Source organism: Stigmatopora argus, chromosome 7, assembly GCF_051989625.1.
Source record: "Stigmatopora argus isolate UIUO_Sarg chromosome 7, RoL_Sarg_1.0, whole genome shotgun sequence".
NCBI lineage: Eukaryota > Metazoa > Chordata > Actinopteri > Syngnathiformes > Syngnathidae > Stigmatopora > Stigmatopora argus.
In genome coordinates, this window is record NC_135393.1 from 7,841,294 (window position 1) to 7,861,499 (window position 20,206).

Consider the following 20,206-nt stretch of genomic DNA (forward strand, 5'->3'; position numbering starts at 1 on the left):
TAGTTAATCATAGAGGGGAAATGATGTACTATCAACCACGATTTCTAATGTTTCCAAGTGTTATTCCAAACCAACACAGATGATATAAACATATTCATAGACACAATACTCATTATTTCTCAATTTTAGACAATCCTGCCTTTGGTCAACTACTCTGTACATAAAGTTGATGACAAAAGGGACAAAAAACTGGCAAAATGTGATTGCTTTGCAGTGTCAGATGCTGATGTTTACATTATGCGAGCATTCTCAAGTCAAGCAAAAGACATCAGAGAATTATATGACATATATCAGTGTTTGGAATTGTGTCTTAGATACTTTATATTAAATGTGCACCATTCAGAGAGATGGAAATTATTTAAAGAGGATAAAAATGATAGCACCGCTATTTATTTATTTATATGTATAGAAATATATCTATATATATAAATATATCTATATATAGATATAGATATATATATAAAAAAGAGCGATGTGTGTTTAATGTTGGCATGTTTGTGTTGAAGCATCATTAAGTTGCCTTTTAAATGTTCTGCTACTACAGCAAGAAATGTGATGTTGAACAGCTTCAATTGCCTGCAGTTTGATGACATTGCTCTTTTGTTGATGCTGTCTGTTGTTCCACTAGTGAGAGAAAAAAAATAATGATATAGACATATAGTATATATATATATAAATACAAATGTATTACAGATGTTTATGAAGAGTGTTGTTTTTAAATGTCGGGCTGCTTCTTAGTATTTAACTCCAATAAGATGCACTTTTCTTTTAATGACGATCTTCAGCCCATTAAGCGAGTCATAATACAAGCCTGCATTTTCCAAGTGCTTTTTTGGTTCATTTCCAAAATTTTCTTATGAAAACATCCATTTGGGTTTTGCATCACATACATCATACACTACAGTAAGAGTCCTTTGACGTTGGAAGCAGAAAGTAGGTGCCAAATTAATCCTCTGGTTCTGCCTCTGCAAAATCAACCAGTTCTTCTTCATCTATTTAAATGACAAACCAAATGTCATCATCACGCATCAATGTTACTGTCAGACTGTACAAACTGTACATATTTGTATTTCACATATGAGCGATTGTACTCTGCCACTCATCGGAATCGTATTTTGCATATTACCTCAACACTTATCCAGGTGATTAAGTGTGACTTATGTTTGTTTTTACGTGTATTTCAAATGGTAACAGCATATGTGAACGTCATCCATAAAAACAGGAGGAAAAAAATTGGAAGGTTCCAAAACTGACGATGACCGTGCCATTTGTTAGTAGACTGGTTTCATCTTATTTGTTCTCATCAATAAAGCCTCCATAATTTTTTTCTGCATCGGTCTCCTTTTAAGTTAATGATACTACCAAAATTAATGTAACGACCATGTATATTAAGGCTAATGCAGCCCTTGCTTGCATCTTTGATTTTTCACAAAGTGAAAGTTGGACACCCCTGACTTAGATTATGGACCCAAAAAGTTAATAAAAACAACATATGGTCTTGTGAGATGACAATAGAACCTTTTAATATGTTAAAAAGTTCTTAATTTATATGCATTTGACAACATTAGATCGGGAAGGCACTTGCATAAAAAAACGGTGTTATTAAAGATATTACACGACATTTGTATGAAAAAAAAAAATTTAGTGGTAAAGATGAGAAATTAGAGCACCATTGGACACCCTTTCAATACAGTATTTCACCTGACATGATTCATATCTACAGTACAATAAAACAACATTACTCCAAGTAATAATGCCCATATATTATATCATTTGTATATATATATTATGGTATATCTAAAAAGATTATAAATTAAGCCTTAATTAAAATGTTTTTTTTTCTTTTTTAGCCCTGGGTGTGAGGTTTCCCCCGACTTAAATTTGTCCCCTTACTCCATTTTTAGGCTTTATGGACTCTGCACTTTGCCAGTCATGGTACATCTCCACCAGTCGGTAAGCTTCTCGCTGTCCGGACAACAATGCACCATGAGATGTGGAATAGTATTTACGGTGGGTGGCCTCACCAGCAAACAAGAGCTGCAGTCCCTGAGTAAAAAAAAAAAAAAAAATTGAAATAGAATGAGATTCAAGAGCTGAAATGGCATCTTACTCACATGGAATAAATCCAGTTTAAGGCATTACATTTTCTTTGTTATACATTCATATTTTACAATATAGTACCACTATAGAATAATGACCGAAAGTTACAATTATAAAAAAAATTGGAGGATAAGTCGCAATTTTCATACAAGCACGGAGCCTTTCAATTAAAAATGCAATGCATAGCATGTTGAGCAACTGTTACCGGAGACTTGGAGCTATTGGCGTAAGGCAGTGGCTTTGCCAGCTTTTCAAAATCTCCACCACTGGAGCCCACCCTGGTGTAGGAGTAAGACCCTCGAAAGTACTGGTTACTACCCCAAGAGGATCGCAGTATACGCCGGGGCTTTGGAATGTCAGGGTTCCCTATAAAGACAATTAGCAATGTCTCATTAGACATGATATGTATTACAGTGCTTCTGCTATAGACTTCCAAGAGATTAAATTCACTTTCTTATTTCAAAAGTGGAGTGTATGCGATTTTGTTCATTTGATTTAAATGTTTCGCAGTTGGTTTGCTTATTAGTCTGTGTTAGTCATAGTTCCTGTTTCTGGTGGCCAATTTCTTTAAGCGACGACTCTTTGCCTTCCTGTTGTTTTCAGCGACCTAATCTGTGAATTTAATATTCTTACATGAAACACAACCGAATGTGACAGAACAGCTTGCAACGGTATCATTTTGGATGTCATGTCCCAGTTTAGTAGCACAACTTGTCTCATTAAGTAAGCCGTGTTTTGTATATTTTAGTCCCTGTATTTATGATTACTGTCAACCCTGCCAGTTCAAATGGATTGGTTGTCCATTGTGAGTTACTGACACAAACTAGCAAGTTAATTGCAGTGTTGGTGAGGTCACAAATGCAAGTACTTGCACTTGTTCTAAAATCACACGAAAAGCAAATCAGGATAAATCTCTTACTTTGACAAAATTACAGGCTAAAACTGAAATAGCAAAGTATTTAAAGAGCAAATTTTGAGATAGGGGAGCTTAAGTGCATTCTTCTGTGTCACAAAAGAAAACACGATGTATAATACAACTACATTATTGTAACAAATATGGGTATTATGACTGTGAAGAACATAATGACTTCCTCAGTTGTATGGTTTTTCCACATCTACAATTCATACGTCAGTGCTAGGGGTCAAATCAAAGTGGCCCATCTGGACTGTGTAACACAGTGCCTAAGTGGGAATTTGTTTAAATTTGGGCATTCAAAACAATGTCTAGGTTTTAGGAAAGTAAAACAACTTTGGTCACTTTCTTTGTACTGTATTTTTTGGATTTTATGTCGCATCTGAGTATATCTCTCAGGCAAAAAAAATGTCACAGTGAACTATAAGTGTTTAGTGGGGAAGTATATTATGTCTTCAGACACCAAGAAGCTTAATTATACTATGTGAATATAGTCTAGTAATTTTTTTAAAAGGAGGAAAACAGTTAGTCATTTGACTAGTCGAAAAAACATCATTTAACTAAATTATTAGTCAGTAACACTTCTGAAAAAAAACAAAGAAAAATAAGTTGACTGGTTGCAGGCCCAGTCAAACTATGAGAGGCAAAAGTTTGACAAAGTCCAAAAATATGTGGTACTTACCAATATAGCATAAAGAAAATTTCCCAAAGTCAATTGTTTATGTAATGGAAGGATAGTGATGCACGGATCCATATTTTTACATTTCCCATCCAATTACCTGTCGATGCAAAACCTATCTATACCTGATTTCTATTGTCTTTTTTCCTCATTAATATCATTCAGGCTTTGTCGTTTGAAAAATCCAGGGGAGCCATCACAAATTGCCCTGAATATGTCGTGAAGAGCAATTTATACTCTTCCAATTTGGCAAATAGTGTGCCGTGATATAATTGCTCATCGCAATGATGTTCCCTGAATTCAGTATTAACTAAACAAGAAGAAACTAAGAAAATAAACTGTAACATAATTTTTTGCTTGTACGCAATGTTCGCTCGCATCCCGTGGCTCACCTGGGGTTTAAACCCCCGTGGATTTAAGGTCTAGGGACGCCCCTGAGCGATGGTTTCTAAACATGTAAATGCTAAAAAAAAAAAAAAGTAGCACTTTTGTTTGCATTTTCTTCTCCAGTTCATTAAAAAAAAGATTATATCTGCAGGGCTGGACATGATAAATGTGTTGTCCTTTGGACAAATCTCAGATGTTGTTGTAGTATTTCTGACATTCTATTTGGAATTAGGGATTTGTAAAGAAGCGAAAAGATGGGTCACATTTGGTCACAATGCAAAATACCTTTTGTTTGTAGATTTACTGACCTGTAAAGTGTCTGAAAAGTTCTGTGCACGTCTCAGCTACAGTTTCATCATCGCACCGCTCCATGTGGAGGGCCTCCTCGCCACATATCCAGCCGCTCAGCATGTAGCCGTAGCGCTCCTGCGGGTAGAGCACGTCGAAGCTGCAGATCTTCTTATACCACAGCTCCTCGGGGTAACTCAGCTGTTCAAGCTGGGCCTCGTCTTCCCACACAAACTGAAGGCTGTTACACTCAGGGCTCCAGAAAGGCTCGGCGTATTCTAAAAAAATCTTATCGGTGGTGCTGATTCCCAGCTTCTCAATGGCCAGCACTTTTTCCTCGGGGAGAGAAGGCGAGAACATGGCTTCGTGGTTGTGCTTCAAAAAACCCAAGGAGACCGTGACAATCACGTGGTCGGCTGTGAAGCACTCCTCGTCTTCGCACTCCACGCAAATGGGGTGTCCCCTGTTGTAGGGATCCTGGCTATTTTGATTGTGATCATTGTCCCGGTTTGCCTCGTCCCTCTTGCCGATCGATTCGTAGTGCTGGGCCGAGTGGTTCCAGTGGATGCAGCGGACTGGTTTGGTAAGGCAGATGGTGTGAGGAGGGATGTCTTGAGCTAGCAGCTCCACAATCTTATGGAAGCCTGCAGGAATGACATAATGTGCACCGGGGATCTCAGTCCACTCGCCAAACTCACTCAGTGAAACCTCATCCATGTTAGGCGAGCTGCTTTCACAACTCTCTACCTAAGGAAACACAAATGACAATATTTCTTTTATTAGGGACAAGCTGAGAGTCATATTACTTTTTCTCCTCCTCCCATAAACATTCACCAAACATACAATAGTCTTGTAAAAACAACAGGTTTTTACTAGCCTGAAACCACTTATAGAATATATAATGCAATCAAATATGTTAGCTTACCACAATTTCGAGTATGTGCCCACTTTAGTATTGGACACTGTTAAAGCTAAATCACTCATTTTCAATTTTTTATGTATATTTTATAAGATGCTAAATGCTCAATTTTGTACAACATATCAACAAGGGCTGGCTCTAGAGGTGACTGTGTAGTTCCTTTCATATTTACATACACACACGTATATGTTTTATATGTGCATATATATATATATATATATATATATATATATATATATATATATATATATACACACATACACATACATATACATATATGGACGTGACTTTTTAAATTACTTATGTTTTTACTGGGAAACACGCACTATGAGGAGTAGCACCACCAATTTCGTTATACGCAGCTGTTGTATAATGACAATAAAGGCTTTTGATTGATTGATATGTTCATTACCATGAATATGAATATGTTCATTAATATGTGCTGTTCCCTATTAAGTAAATCAAACTCAAACCTTTTTCACAAGCCCTGCTGACAAGTAAACACAATGTGGATGAAATGTGTAAAATTTCACTATGAAATCAAAGTGCGTGAGACTATCCATGAATTATTTACTGTAAGTGAGGGAAAACCACGACCCTTTGCATTGTAGGAAACTAATTTAAATGTTGGACTATAAAGTACACTTGAATAAAAGTCAAATAAATTTTACCAGAACATGATGCCTTAAATTATGGGCAGGGGATGTTGCACACTTTGACTGGAGTACTGATATTTCATAAGGAAAATATCAGTTCATTCGGCGAGCACATTAATGTTACGAGCTGGAACGGATTGTGCTCGCAGCACAAGGAGGGTCCACTTGACATGCTTACAAAGAGGCGCACACACCTTTAAATACTGTTGAAGCATGGACAATTTGAGCTTCTTGATGCTCTCGGAATCGTCAGGATCCATCGTAATCCGCTTGCGCACCACATCTCGTGTAAAGACGCCAACGCTGTTTTGGCTTTCAGCGCCTACTGGCTTTCCGTGCTGGAAGAACTCTTGAGTCAGCTCGTACACCTAAAGAAAGGCAGAAAGGGAAGCGAGACAGCGTGTCATCAGTCTCTGAAAAGAGGTAGACGATTTTGCAGACAAGGAAGGAAAACACAGCAGTGAACTGGAATAAACTGGACCTTAAGAACTTAAGAACACAAGCCATTGCAAGAGGGACAAAGACATTCAATATTCCGTTCATTTGTTCATTTGGCAAAACCTCCACAAATGCAACTGATATTGTCAACTGTCAGTAACAAAGCAAATACAGTATGACATATTTTACATACACAATGACCTTTTTCCCTTATTAAAATTTAATGGAAATTGGGTCAATTTATTCCAGGGATTGAACTTTCACTGATATAAATTTAGACAGTGTTTGAGGTATATTTTACTGACATTTTTAGCAAAGTAAATATACAATAGTAAAGCAATTTCACAATGAAAAATAATTACTATGCTTTCATTTGAAAGAAGGACAAATAAAAACAAGGGATGCAACAAAACTGAGCAGAGATCATTTGTGATATTCAGCTGTCAAGTTTAGAGTTCACTTGAGTCTTTTTTACCTTATTTTCCATGTGTTGACAGAATTAACTTGCACTTACCTAGCCCCATTGTAAATATGTCGTTACTTGAATCATGGCGACAAATCACACCCTTTGGTGGAAAGCATAATCTTGACTCATATGAGGGCAATTAAGAAGGGAAGGGAAGTTTGGAACAATGTGATTTGTTCTTTTGAAGGCCAGGTTGGAGGGGGAAGTTTTCCAATTATGACCTACTGTATGTAGTTTTGGCCGTCAACTTTGACAAGAATGTCCCAATCAATGCTTCGCTCCTACTTACAGTTCAAAATCTCAAGAATTTTAAGGTGGAATCTGAATGTTGACTGTAACGGATGACTTCCCAGGATCGTAATGTTTTATGGGCAAATCATTTTTCTCTTTTATAAAATGCCTCACTTTTAAAAAAGAAAAAAACTCTGATGTTGGATATAAAAATTGGCAAAACGCAAGTTGACAACAATCTCCTGGTGCTTGTTTTGATGGTTTCTCTTTTTTCCAGTTGTGCTGATTTGTTTCAATAGTGTACTAAAATAAAGATGGAATATTATAAAATATATTGAATATCTAGAAAATGTAGAACAAGTTTCCTTCTGGATGCAAGTAAAAGTATGTATAAGTATTTTGTTACTTGTTGCTGCATGTTTTTGGGATGTGGAAGGAAACTGGGATACCCAGAGAAAACCCACACAAGCCCTGGGAGAACATGCAAACTCCACACAGTGAGCACTGACCTGGGATCGAACCCTTGACCCCAGAACAGTGAGGCCGACGCGCTAACCACTCGGCTGCCCTAAAGAACATGGATTTTTTTTTGCTTGAACATATGAACAACGAGAGGGTCTGAATGATTTGTTGAAATTTTCTTTCAGGTTTACTGAATGAAATCTTAACAATAAGATTTCAAATTAGCAGCAGGAAAGGTCTTACAATCAATGTTATTCAAAAAAATACGAGTTGATTGCGCCAAATGAACTTATAACATTAATATATGTGGCAGTTTTGCTATAAAATGGTTTCACCTCATTGTAGAGGTCACTGAACTCCTCCACCAGGTCCTTGGGGATCCTCTTCCCAACGTTAGTGAGGTAATGAGCTACGCCATTTTTGCTATATAGGCTGATGCGCTCCACACTCGTCTCGCCATCAGTAGTATACTCCAGCAGCCCATTGTCCTTTGCCATGTGGAACACCGGGTTCCCATTGCTGCCATGGATCCAGGTGGCTCCTAGTTCCAAAGATGTGTCACCTGCAAAGTAATGCATAGAATTTAAATTGGCATCAATTAAAATAATACCTCATGCCAACCCGAATTGCTATGTATCATCAAAAAGAATTGAACGTAGAACGTTCATAACTGGTATTTGTCGAACCTGATTGGACTGTTACGCAATTTGTGTGATTCAACAACCGGTGTGGCTACTAGCCGCTTAGACAATAAAAATATTTCATATTTCCCATAAAGAAAGAATTAAACAATTGAACTACCTAGACATTCCAAAGTATGTACTTTTACGATAAAGTATTAAAGATATGTTCAAGGACAGTCTTTTAAGTTTTGGTAGATAAATCCAACAAAATATAATGATACATAATACAAAAACTGCATTATTTTATGACTACAATAATGAGCATCTTGCCCTTAGCAATATTAGACATAAGGTATAATGGTCTCAATACACTTCAACTACATTTGTAGACGAGGAGGCCATCACTAACTGCATCTGACCTTGTTTTAATGCTCTGTATTTGGTCACCACTGGTGAAAAAAATTACTGGAACAGTAGTCACTGCATATTTCGCTGAGTTAGTGCGTGGGAATATTTTTTTTTCTTAGTCATAGGCTCTTCTTCTGTTTCCTCAGTGGGCTTTTTGTTCTTTCCAAAGATGTCTATTTTTTTCATGTTGCAAGCTTGTGAGTTAATATTGTAGTATGTGTGTCACTTTGTGTCAAGAGCAGTGTTCAAGTTATTTTGAAAAGTAAAGCGTTATAGTTACTTCTCTGAAAAAGTCATGGAAATACTACAGACTTTTCACCTGGATCACGTAACGTAAGTAACACTCATACAATAACTATAGGGACATTATAGAGTGAGAAAATGTTAGGCGTTACGTTAGAACTTACATCAAACATGTAGCCTTGTTATGCAACATAGCGAATCTAACAGGGTTAGTTCCAACACTGGTTAATCGGTACAAGCCAATTTTACTTGGGGCAAATTCGAATAATAAATGACACTGGGAAAAAAAACTGCTGGGTGGCACTGTACCAAAAGACCAAAGGATCAGCCCCGGTGCGCAAGGCTTAGACTACTTGGTCATAATATAGTTAAAAGGGACGAAGGCAATCAGCTTCATTCTTGGCAATCATGCCATGTTTTTGTGTTTCAGTACAAAAGGGCACAGTTGCAGTAATGTAGTTGGAGAGCATTTTTAGGCAAACCTTTTTAGCTCTCCATCTCTGTACATTACAATCTGTGACAACATATTTGACAGCTGCCATGCAATTATTTGAAGACTGCCTCATTTATCACCATTTGAAGTTTGCATCATAACTTGTGCTACCACTATTTTTCTTCTTCGTAACAGGGTTTGCTCTGGCCTTGGGAGTTACGTTCAGCATTCGCTGCTTTAAAGATATCTAGCGCCATCTAGCGCTGTGAATGAGTATGATGTCTAAACTCCGAAAATAAGACGACCCACACTTTTTCAGTCTTCTTGCAATGCAAAAAAAACATTGTCTTATAATCTGGCCAAGATGGTATATGTTTCTCCTAAAAACTATATGTGAAAAGAACACCAACGCTTGCATGTTTTCTGTTGCTACAACTTTTTACATCTAAGATGCAGGTTTCATTCACAGATTTTTTTTAACGCACATTTCCATTTCAGTCACTTTTGTAAGCGTCAGCCGGTGTATTTAGTAGCTGTTTGTCAGAGCAGATCATATGGAATACTTTTTAGATGTGGCATAACTATAAATACAAATACATATACATGATAGCAGGAGTGGACGAACCAAGGTCGTTTTTTTTTTTAATTTAATATGGTGGCATTGTTTTCGCCATTCTCACCGTGCTTAATGCTATGAACTCTTCCACCGATGTGGTCTGAGGCTTCTAGGACTGTGACATCGGTGAAGCCCCTCTTCAGCAGAACCCTGGTTGCAGCGAGGCCTGCCAATCCAGCACCGATAACAACTATACGAGGTTGCCGAGGTGTACGCTGGCCACTACTAAGAGGATCATCAGTGCCATCTGAGGAGATTTCACAACTTTGCATGCCGTCCAAGCTCCTCTGCAATTTGAGCTGTTTGGAAAGGATGAAAAGAAATTTGATCATGATAAGAAGCAGCCACACTTAATGAGCAGGCATCAGAAGGTAAGTGCAGTTTGCAAGCACAACATGCATTCAGCAAATGCTCTCTAAATGGGAAAGTATCAGGACACCTGTTGAACAGAGGTGTAAAAGCGAGAAAAAAAAAAGGTTTACCCTTTACGTCGGGGGGGTCGCAGTGGGTGCAGGTTTTTGTTCAATGGATCCAGCACGCACAGTTTAACCCAGACACCCATGCTCTACTTTGTAGCTTTGGTAAGACTTTTTTCATTTCCAACAAATTTGACAGGGTTCTCCCAAACCAAACCCTTCCAAGCATGCCTTTTTTCTTTATGCACTTTTGAACAGTAAAGTACTTGCCTCCAAAATGGAAACATAACATTTTTAGGGACACGATAAAGAATTCATTAGGCCTATTGTGCTTTCCATGACTATTTAATTTGTGATAGATCTCACAAGACTTCAGCCAATCACTTTAGAAAAGGAGAAAAGTGAACTGATCCATCACTGTGCTAATAAAGCCACTACTTGACTTAACTCGTCGTGATCCAGCCCACATTTCCATTTTTTTGGGGTCAAGTTTATTTCCTGAAGACTCATTATTCTATTACAGGTTCTAAAATGACTTGCAGTCTTATTCTATTTCAGTAATACCCAAAACAGGACACAAACAAAAAGCAATTTCACATCCTATTATGGCTGTTTATGCTGAAACAGCTGAAGCACAATGACAGCAGTTGTCAACAAAACATATTTTTCTAGCACACAAGGTTCAAAGCGTGGGTGGAGAGCTGCCAGTAGCAAAAATCTCAACACAACATACATTGGTTCAGATGTGTTGTGTAGAAAATTGGAACAACACGAAGACTGCCGATGAAGGCCTCTATTTTTTTTCGATCTGACCGAGGAATGAACTTAATCATTGAAAAATACAATTATGTAGCAGCCATTAAGTAGTCTATTGTTTTAATCCAAATAATTTACCGCAAGACTGCTTTAAACACATGACGAATGAAATGTGGCCCAACGGTTGGGTTGGTTTTTGGGCAAAACTGCAGTAAAATAAACCAGTGTTAGATGATTAGCATGAGCTCTAGCTTCCCCTAGAAAATGGCAAGAGAACAAAAAAAACAAGACTTTTAACCTGCGTTGTTTCCCCAGCCAACGTCGTCAAAAAAGATTTATAAAATGCCAGTTTTAATTTCAGATGATAAACTATTTGATTTTCAATCACCAGTTTTGCTTGTAAATGTAAAATAGTTATCATTATGTAAATTTGAGTAAAGTCCTCTGCGGGCTCTCACACTCGAGTTGCCATCTTTTCTTAAGAAAGCTGATGGAAACGTTACATTTATTTGCATTTTTTTTTTACATTTATTTTCATTACAACAATTGTTTTTGTGCAATTTGAATACTTATGGATCTGTGAGTCTTAATCATGTATTTTTTAATAATATTTGGAAAGATTCCATTTAATTATTGTGTAACACGTGTGCCACTAGAGAGCAACAGAATGCAAATCTGTTGCTATGCACATTTACCATTTATTTACATTAGTTAGTAGTTTGTGTGTACAAAAGCAGAGCATGTCACCACACAGCACCAGGCAAACACTTTCTTTATCTGATTGCTGTGTACCTTTACTCTAAACGTGTTTTTATATAAATATTTAGCATGGTACTGCTGATGCCTATGATCCAGTGATTATGTATCTGCTCCCAGTGTATCTAATAATGGTCTTGGATTTTGTAGATGAGCCGCCCGGCGAACCAGTGGTTAGCACATCGGCCTCGCAGTTCTGGGGTCGAGGGTTCGATCCCAGGTGTGTCACCACTGTGTGGCGTTTGCGTGCGTGTTCTCCGGGTACTCCGGTTTCCTCCCACATCCCAAAAACATGTAGGGTAGGCTGGTGAACACTCTAAATAGTCCCTAGGTATGAGTGTCCATCTCTACGTGACCTGCGATTGGCTGGCCACAAATTCAGGGTGTCCCTTGACTGGTGCCCGTAGTTAGCTGGGATAGGCTCTGGCACCCCCGCGACCAATGTTCCCTCTAAGCTGCACGCGTGCGCAATCTGCGCACAGCAAATCATATGGAGCGCACAAAATAAAATCCCAATTTTTTATTTTATTTTTTATATTTTTGCTGTGAGGCCGACGCGCGAACCACTCATCCGCCGGGCCGCCCATTCATAGATATTAATCATTACATTTTATTATTACTAAATCATTTATGTGTAGTAGACATGCACCTGCTTATGGGAGGTGTGATACTGGTGTGTGCCCATAGCGAGCAATGATGATGTTGCTCACACCAGTACTCAGTGTGCTCAGGGAGGTTGTCTTTCTGCCCAGACAAACAAACAATTAGAGGGAACATTGTCCGCGACCCTTGTGAGGATAAGAATTTCAGAAAATAAATGAATTTGTAGATCTGTTGTTGGTTCAAAACAAATACCCACTAGAACAGGGGTCACCAACCGGGGTGGACCGGTACCGGTCCACGAGCCACTTGGTGCCTGTCCGTCAGAGAAATAAATATTAACGTTTTCAATCTCACTCTCCTAATTGAGATGAGAAAAATTGTTATAATAAGAATTTGCCATGGAACACTTCTGTCTTAAGATGTCGCCCTCCCCATACGTCGGTCCACAAGAAAATAGTTTTACCGGTCCGCGGTGAGAAAAAGGTTGGGGACCGCTGCACTAGAAGACTCTTGAATCGCCTGTATAGATTTTTGTTTCTAAACGACACGTAATACATTTAAAAGCTTTTTGGTAATCTTCTTTCGCTTGGTAAAGCTTCTATTTCTATGCTATAATTTATATTAGGGATTAAAAGGATTCTGATCTGTTTAAGAGAGTATTTTGTTGTACATTTATAAATGAATAAGGCTGATTGGTACAGACAAACATTCTTCAGTAGTAATTCCCTGCCTGGTTAATACAGCTGCTACACGCTTTAACACCATCACGGCAGATTAATGTGTGGGCTGGCCTTGGGGGGATCGAGAGCTCAGCGTGGTGTAAGGTCGGAGGGGGGCTACCACTGACCTAGAAATGGCAGTCTAGAATACATCGGCCAGTGGGCTTTTGATTTTTAAAAGCGCACAGTCATCCCATCTTTCAACTAAACAGCTCTTTGGTCTCTCGCCCCTTTTATTCCAGCTGAGTCCAGCGTCACATCTGCAACCATTTTGGAGCACCCGCTAGAACAGGGGTCTCGAACTCAATTTACCTGGGGGCCGCTAGAGGCCGAGTCTGGGTGAGACTGGGCCGCATCAGGATTTCCACAAGAAAAGCACTGATAAAACATTCCAACGTTATCAAATATCTTTATTTTTTAACAAAAAATAATGAATTAAATAAATTAACTTAAAGATGAATAAAAAATAAATCAATCAGTAATACAAAACCAAATAATACTAATGAGCATACAGTAGATATACACTGGCTGGCTAAGTAGAGAAAATGAATTATTTTTATTCCGTTTCAAATGTCTGTATTAACAGCTCTTTAACCTTTAACTTTCTGAACTTGAATGGAACATTGAACATGAAATATTCTGAACACGGCTTCTCTTGCCTACTCCTTGCTGCTAGAGACCTGGCAGCGCTTCTTCTCACATAGTCACATTTGGCTTGAGGGAGGAAGCAGTGGAGACCCTCAGTAGAGCTTGAAGATGCTCATCAGTAAGTCTGGACCTGTACTTGGACTTATTGAAGTTCAAGGTGGAGAAGAGCTTCTCACACAAGTATGTGCTCCCAAAAAGGCACATGGTCCGCTTGAACCTTCGGGAAAGTTCAGGGAAGCTGGGGGTCAACTCTCTCAAAAATTGCCCAAGCTTGTCTGCTTCTCCACTCACCTCCCTGAACTTGGCTTTGAGTGCAGAGTTGCACTGCAGGTCAATGAGCTCCATTTGAAGCTCAGGAGGGGCATCTTGCACATCAAAGGAGAAGGGGTCTGCAAAAATTTGAAATGTGGCTTTGTGTGTCTTGAAGTCTGCAAATCTGTGATCAAATTCCTCCTGTAGCTTCGAAATGGCCTCAACATACTTCTCACCACTGAATGGTGTGCCTGCATCCACGAGAGCCTTGCATGCTGGGAAATGGCAAAGGTTTGTCTGAGAGAGCTGGGCTTTCCATAACACAAGTTTAGTGCAGAATGCTCTCACGTTGTCATAGGCAGCACTGACAAGTTGCCCCTGGCCTTGTAGCTTCTTGTTCAGTACATTAAGCTCATGTGTGATATCAACAAGAAAAGCCAAGTCCATGAGCCATTTGGGATCACTTAGCACAGGATCAATCAACTCACAAACGGCGTAGCTAGCTTTGACAGCTGCATTACTGTCTTTGGTAGCCTTCTTGAAGAGATCCTGTTGCCTCAGAAGACGTGTTTTAAGACTGGCAACCTGGTTGGCTCTCTCATCCCCCTGGTATTTTTCGTACTCCTCAGCATATCTCGTAGTACAATTACGTTTCAAATTGTATTCCTTGTGCACCGCAACTTTTTCAGTGTAAATGAGACACGTCGGGGTGCCCCTGTGTTCAACAAAGAAATATTGCACTCCCCACTTTTCTTGAAACTGTCTGTGCTCATCACCGACCTTTCTCTTCACGGTAGGCTTTGAAAGAGACATCTCTGGGGCTCTGTAATATGTTTTTCCACTTGGAATGAGTCTCGGGTTGATCTTTCACATTCAGTCGCGCGGGTTTGTGGCGCATGTGCACTTTCGCTCTCCGTTTCAATCGCGGAGATGGCTACAGACACTGACACAGGCTGGATCACGGATCATAGCGCCTCATTCAGTTCTATGCTGAGAGCAGCGGAGGAGTGTGCGCGCCGAGCGGAGTGATCGGCCTCACGGCTTCTCCTCCGCCCAGCTGATTGGAGGAATGAATGAGTGAGTGAGCGAGGCACTGGACAGCCCGGCCGATGTCCCGCCCTCCAGAGCCGTATACCTCACCGTGATTGGTTCATTCAGCTCCGAACCAAAGTTCCCTCTAATTTTTTGTTGGTCTGAGCAGAAAGACAACCTTCCTGAGCGCACTGAGTACCAGTGTGAGCGACATCATCGGTATTCGGATGATTCGCCTAAAGACGTTTCGCCGACGGACGTTTGACAGACGGGCAGGTCGCCGAATGGACGTTCCACCGAACGTTCATTCGGCCGAACGGAGGTTTCGCCGAAACGGGATTCGAACGCTCGCCCCGCCGGATCGTGTGTGTACAAGTTTTTCAACCTCGGCCCGCGGGCCATATACGGCCCGTTAGGATTTTTAATCCGGCCCGCCGCCGGTGTTGTCCAAATTATAGTAAAAATCAATGTTCGTCTACCATCAATGGCAGTCCGGGAATAAGCACTCTTGGGCAGGCAGATGTAGCAGAACCGAGCCGTAAAATGACAGCAATTGGGTCAAATCCATCCTAAAACAGCATTTAATGATTAAATACAAATACTGGATGATATCGCGATGGAGGCAAAAAAACGTCTATAGACGTCCATTCGCCAAACGGCTCAAAATGCTCTCAAATTCGGTCAAATCCAGCTGAAAACAGCGTTTAATGATTAAATACAAATACCAGTATTTGTATTTAATCATTAAACTAACAAATACTAGTACGACCTGTCCGTCTGTCAAACGTCCGTCGGCGAAACGTCTTTAGGCGAATCATCCGGTCACGACATCATCATTGCTCGCTATCGGCACACCAGTATCACACCTGCCACAAGCAGGTGCATGTCAATGTTCCCTCTAATTTTTCATGTAAAACATGCTGTAAAACAAGAAAAACATGAGTGGACAGAGCTACTGCCACTGGCTGCCACTTAAACGGCGCCATCATGGGGAAAGGGGTAAAAAAAAAAAAAAAAAAAAAAAAAAAAAAAAAAAAAAAAAAAACCCGATCTTTCATATTAAGACGGGGGCCGCAAATTATCGTCCCGAGGGCCGCAGTTGGCCCGCGGGCCGCAAGTTTGAGACCCCTGCGCTAGAACATAAACAAACATGTCTCCTCACTCCATCATGCAAAACCCATCCAAAAAAGCAGTTTAATCGTATTATATTTGTGTCAAAGGTTAAACGTTCCGCACTTCCACCCTAGGGATGATGGAATATCAAGAATACATACATACTATAAGAATATTTTTAAAAAAAATATATAATAAAGACAAAATAAGGAAATAAAAATAAATAAATACAATTAAAGGGCATTAAATTATCAGTGGCGGCACAATTAAATGGTGGTTAGCACACCTGGTCGGTTCACCTGTTTGCAGTTAGTTTGCATGTTCTCCCTGAGCCTGCGTGGGTTTACACAGGGTACTCCAGTTTCCTCCCACATTCCAAAGACATACATGGTGGTCTGATTGGAGACTCTAAATTGCTCCTAGGTATGACTGTGAGCGTGAATGGTTGTTTGTCCTGTTGTGCCCCGTGATTGGCTCACCACCAATTCAGGGTGTACCCCGCCTCTGGCCCAAAGTCAGCTGGGATAGGCTCCAGCAACCCCTACGACCCTAGTGAGTATAAAGTGGTTGAGAAAATGAGATGAGATGTTTACTCTTTTCCCTTTTAATTTTCACTGTAAATAAACAGAATTTTAAATTGCAATATTTACTCTTTCCTTTCTCAAAAAACAAATTAAAAGGTTAAAACATAATAGATGTAATATTTCCCATCTTTTCTGATTAAAAAAATTGTAAATAAATGTAAAATAAAAATAAAAAATCCCCTACAAGAGAATATTGCTATTAAGAGGCTCAAGGAGAAGATTTGTACTAATTTTAACATCCAAAAATGATCTATAGATCAACAGAAGCTGTCAATTCATTAATTGATTAATTTTGGCAGCCAAGTTTCGGCCACATTTCGGCCCTCCGGATGAAATCGAAACTACGACGTGACCCGCGACAAAAAATGAGTTGGGCACCCCTGGGTTAAAATGTCTCAATGGGTAACCTTTGAATATCTGTCCACTGGAGTGACAACTGAACCTGAAAAGGTTGAATTTGACTGAGCCCGGCGGATTCGTGGTTAGCACATCGGCCTCACAGCTCTGGGGTCTTGGGCTCAAATCCAGGTTGGTCCATCTGTGTGGGTTTCCTCCTGGTGCTCCGGTTTCCTCCCACTTTTCAAAAACATGCATGGTAGGCTGATTGGACACTCTAAATTCCCCCTAGGTACGAGTCTGGGAGTGAATGGTTGTCCGTCTCCTTGTGCCCTGCGATCGGCTGGCCCCCAATTCAGGATGTCCCCCGCCTCCGGCCTGGAGTCAGCTGGGATAGGCTCCAGCACCCCCGTGACCTTATTGAGGATAAAGCGGTTCAAGAAAATGAATGAATAACTGGTGATACTTTGCTTATTCCTATCTTTCCTTACTGTTCATGTAGGCTCAACACTCTTATCTCAAGTATTTCGTATCTCCAGCTCTCAAGTGAGTGCATTATCACGAGTAACAAACAAACAGTACTACAAATAATCGGCATGAGCCCTCGCATCCCTAACAAAACTAAGTTTTTTCCCTTACTTATATACACTATACGTCATTAAACAGGGAAACCGATACCAGGACATATCGAGGAAAATCGCTGAACACCAGGATATATATATATATATAAAAATATGAGTCGATATGAGTCACTTCAGTTTTGCGCAACTGGTATATAAAAGCAGGTGGTTATTACAGACTGGAATTGGAAAGAAAATTGTGGCAGACAAGTGAGGAGATGGAACTTGTCCCGTTTTGTGCCACGTAGAAGCTGCGATGCCACAGTGGCAGGCAAGCACAAACAAGTGCACCAAGTTTTCACCTCATCAGCACACAAAGAGCATTTTGTTGAAGAAAAGAACGGACACAATGACAGAAATATAAAGCGCGTACACTGTGGTCCAAACGGTTCAATGACTCATTTACAAACACAGACCCACAAAAACCAAACGTGTCTACTTTTTCCACAAGTGTTGGAGTTTGACGCTTGAGTTCAAGTGTTTGCGGTACTTGGTCAAATCAGCGTAGCGTCCAACATTGAGAGCTTTTGTTTAGGTCAAGTGAGTTAGACCAGATTCTCGTAAAAACCAATAAATCTCAGTCGTGTCGTACACGAGCCGATCTTACCCGAGTGTCTCGTCGTTTTAACGCCGTTAGAAGGTCGCGCTGGGGCAGACACGCTCGCCTTGATCCCAATGGTTTGCCTCTTTCGCACCGGCTGCGCTTTTTGTATTTATGCGTGGAAACCAGAAGCAGCCAGTTTTGTGCGGAGCCGCTGTCACCTCATTGGTTAAACATGAGCACGCGGTGACGTCAGAGTCCTGCTCCTGCCCACCGCGTGCACACATGCGCCCACCGAAAACACAAACAAACACACCCCCCATTATGAGCATTTATAGTGCCACACAATTTAAAAAACAGTATTATCCGACACATATTTTCAAGGAGTTTTATTTAAATCAAATTACAATTTTGATTTGCAAAATCTGGCTGGAGGCGGCCCGGTGTGTGAGTGGTTAGTGCAGGGGTAGGGAACCTATGGCTCGGGAGCCACATGTGGCTCTTTTGATGGGTGCATCTGGCTCTTTGCTAACCTGTCAGCTAAAATATGGAAATCGCTGTTGACAGAACTGAGATATTACATTTAGAACTGCTTTAATCTTCATTTTTTTGCTTTAATCTTCATTTTTTTTGCAGTAGACTCTTCTGGAATGCACCCTCTCATTGATTAGCAACAGCATAAGAATCTTTTAAAAAATATTCAGTTTTTTCCACTTTAAAAGTGGGGAAATTACAAAAAAAAAAAATTGAAAAGGCACTCATTTACATGTATGTATTTTGACTTATAAATTCGTAGTATGGCTCACAAGGAATAACATTTGAAAATATGAATTGTTTGTGGCTCTCTTCGTCAAAAAGGTTCCCTGACCCCTGGGTTAGTGTGTCAACCTCACAGCTCTGTGGTCCCGGGTTCAAATCCAGGTTGGTACACCTCAGGAGTTTGCATGTTGTCCCCGGGCCTGTGTTGGTTTCCTCTGGGTACTCCGGTTGGATGATGCTATTGCAAGCAATTGTGCTCCTGGCAAGGTTAGATTTCGTAGCAAGTGGAGTTGCACAAGTGATTTTTCAAAACAAATAATTGGGTTTAAAATCTGTAAAATTGTTTGACCATTTTATAATGTGTCTGTTTCATTGTTATAATCAAATAAAAATAGAGTAAAAACACTTCACGGTTAATGTGTAAAGTAATCGTCAATTTTGAAAAATAACCTTGACTGGGAGATGCAAACAGAAGACTTCCCCCAACCCTTGTGAGGATAAGCGGTTCGGAAAAAGAATGAATGAATAATATACGTCCTAGTTTAAATTCCTGGTCCAAACCACAATTTGCTGGCAGTCCTGATGTGACCTTAATTTTACACACAGCCATGCAACATTCGCAATATCCGTGAAGTGTGCGTAACTGGATTAGCAAACTTTCATATGTAGTGAATTGCCCTCTGGTACTAGATAGAACTTGGAGTTCAACCTAGGTTATGAACATGCCTGGAAAGTCAAAGTCCCATCATTTGTGCTATGCCAATGGAACATTTCTTTTGAATGTTTAGCTCAGCAAGAAAGCAACATAATCACTCCACCCATGTTTTGGTTTTCCTTTGGATTTTTTTTCCTTGACTGCTACAGACGAGCAACTCTTGAAAAGTTAAGTTAACCATATAAAAATGAAGGCGAGAAGATCCAACAGGACAAGGAAATGCTTTGTTGCCAAAACCAAGAATGACCAATAGATCATTTGGCACTTTTCACAGTGATGTGCCTGGTTTGCAATGATTGGAATTTTTTTTTTATTATCTATTTTCATACCACCTTCTTTCATGTTTCAGAAAAACAAAAACAAGATAATTATCGTCTCTAATCGTAAACATCATCTCGGTATGATTTTGGAATTTTAGTCTTGCCTACTGGATGCGTCACTTTTGCATTGTATTCACTGACTCCCCACATGTCAACTCAACTGATAATTTAACA

The 20,206-nt window shown here is 39.8% G+C and overlaps 1 protein-coding gene across 2 annotated transcripts; it reads right to left on the reverse strand.

Annotated features, from left to right (window-relative positions):
* Positions 1–1,496: 1,496 nt before the first annotated feature.
* Positions 1,497–18,437, reverse strand: smox (spermine oxidase). Of its 2 annotated transcripts, XM_077605875.1 has the most exons (7): positions 18,305–18,437; positions 9,927–10,161; positions 7,875–8,101; positions 6,137–6,310; positions 4,388–5,114; positions 2,306–2,466; positions 1,497–2,046 (listed from the first exon to the last, which is right to left on the reverse strand). In XM_077605875.1, exons 2-7 carry the CDS (start codon positions 10,132–10,134, stop codon positions 1,876–1,878), a joined length of 1,668 nt encoding a protein of 555 aa, XP_077462001.1. In that variant the 5' UTR covers positions 10,135–10,161; positions 18,305–18,437; the 3' UTR covers positions 1,497–1,875. The 2 variants fall into 2 exon arrangements, with proteins under 2 accessions (XP_077462001.1, XP_077462002.1); XM_077605876.1 differs by lacking the exon at positions 2,306–2,466 and having other exon boundaries at positions 1,874–2,046.
* Positions 18,438–20,206: the final 1,769 nt, after the last annotated feature.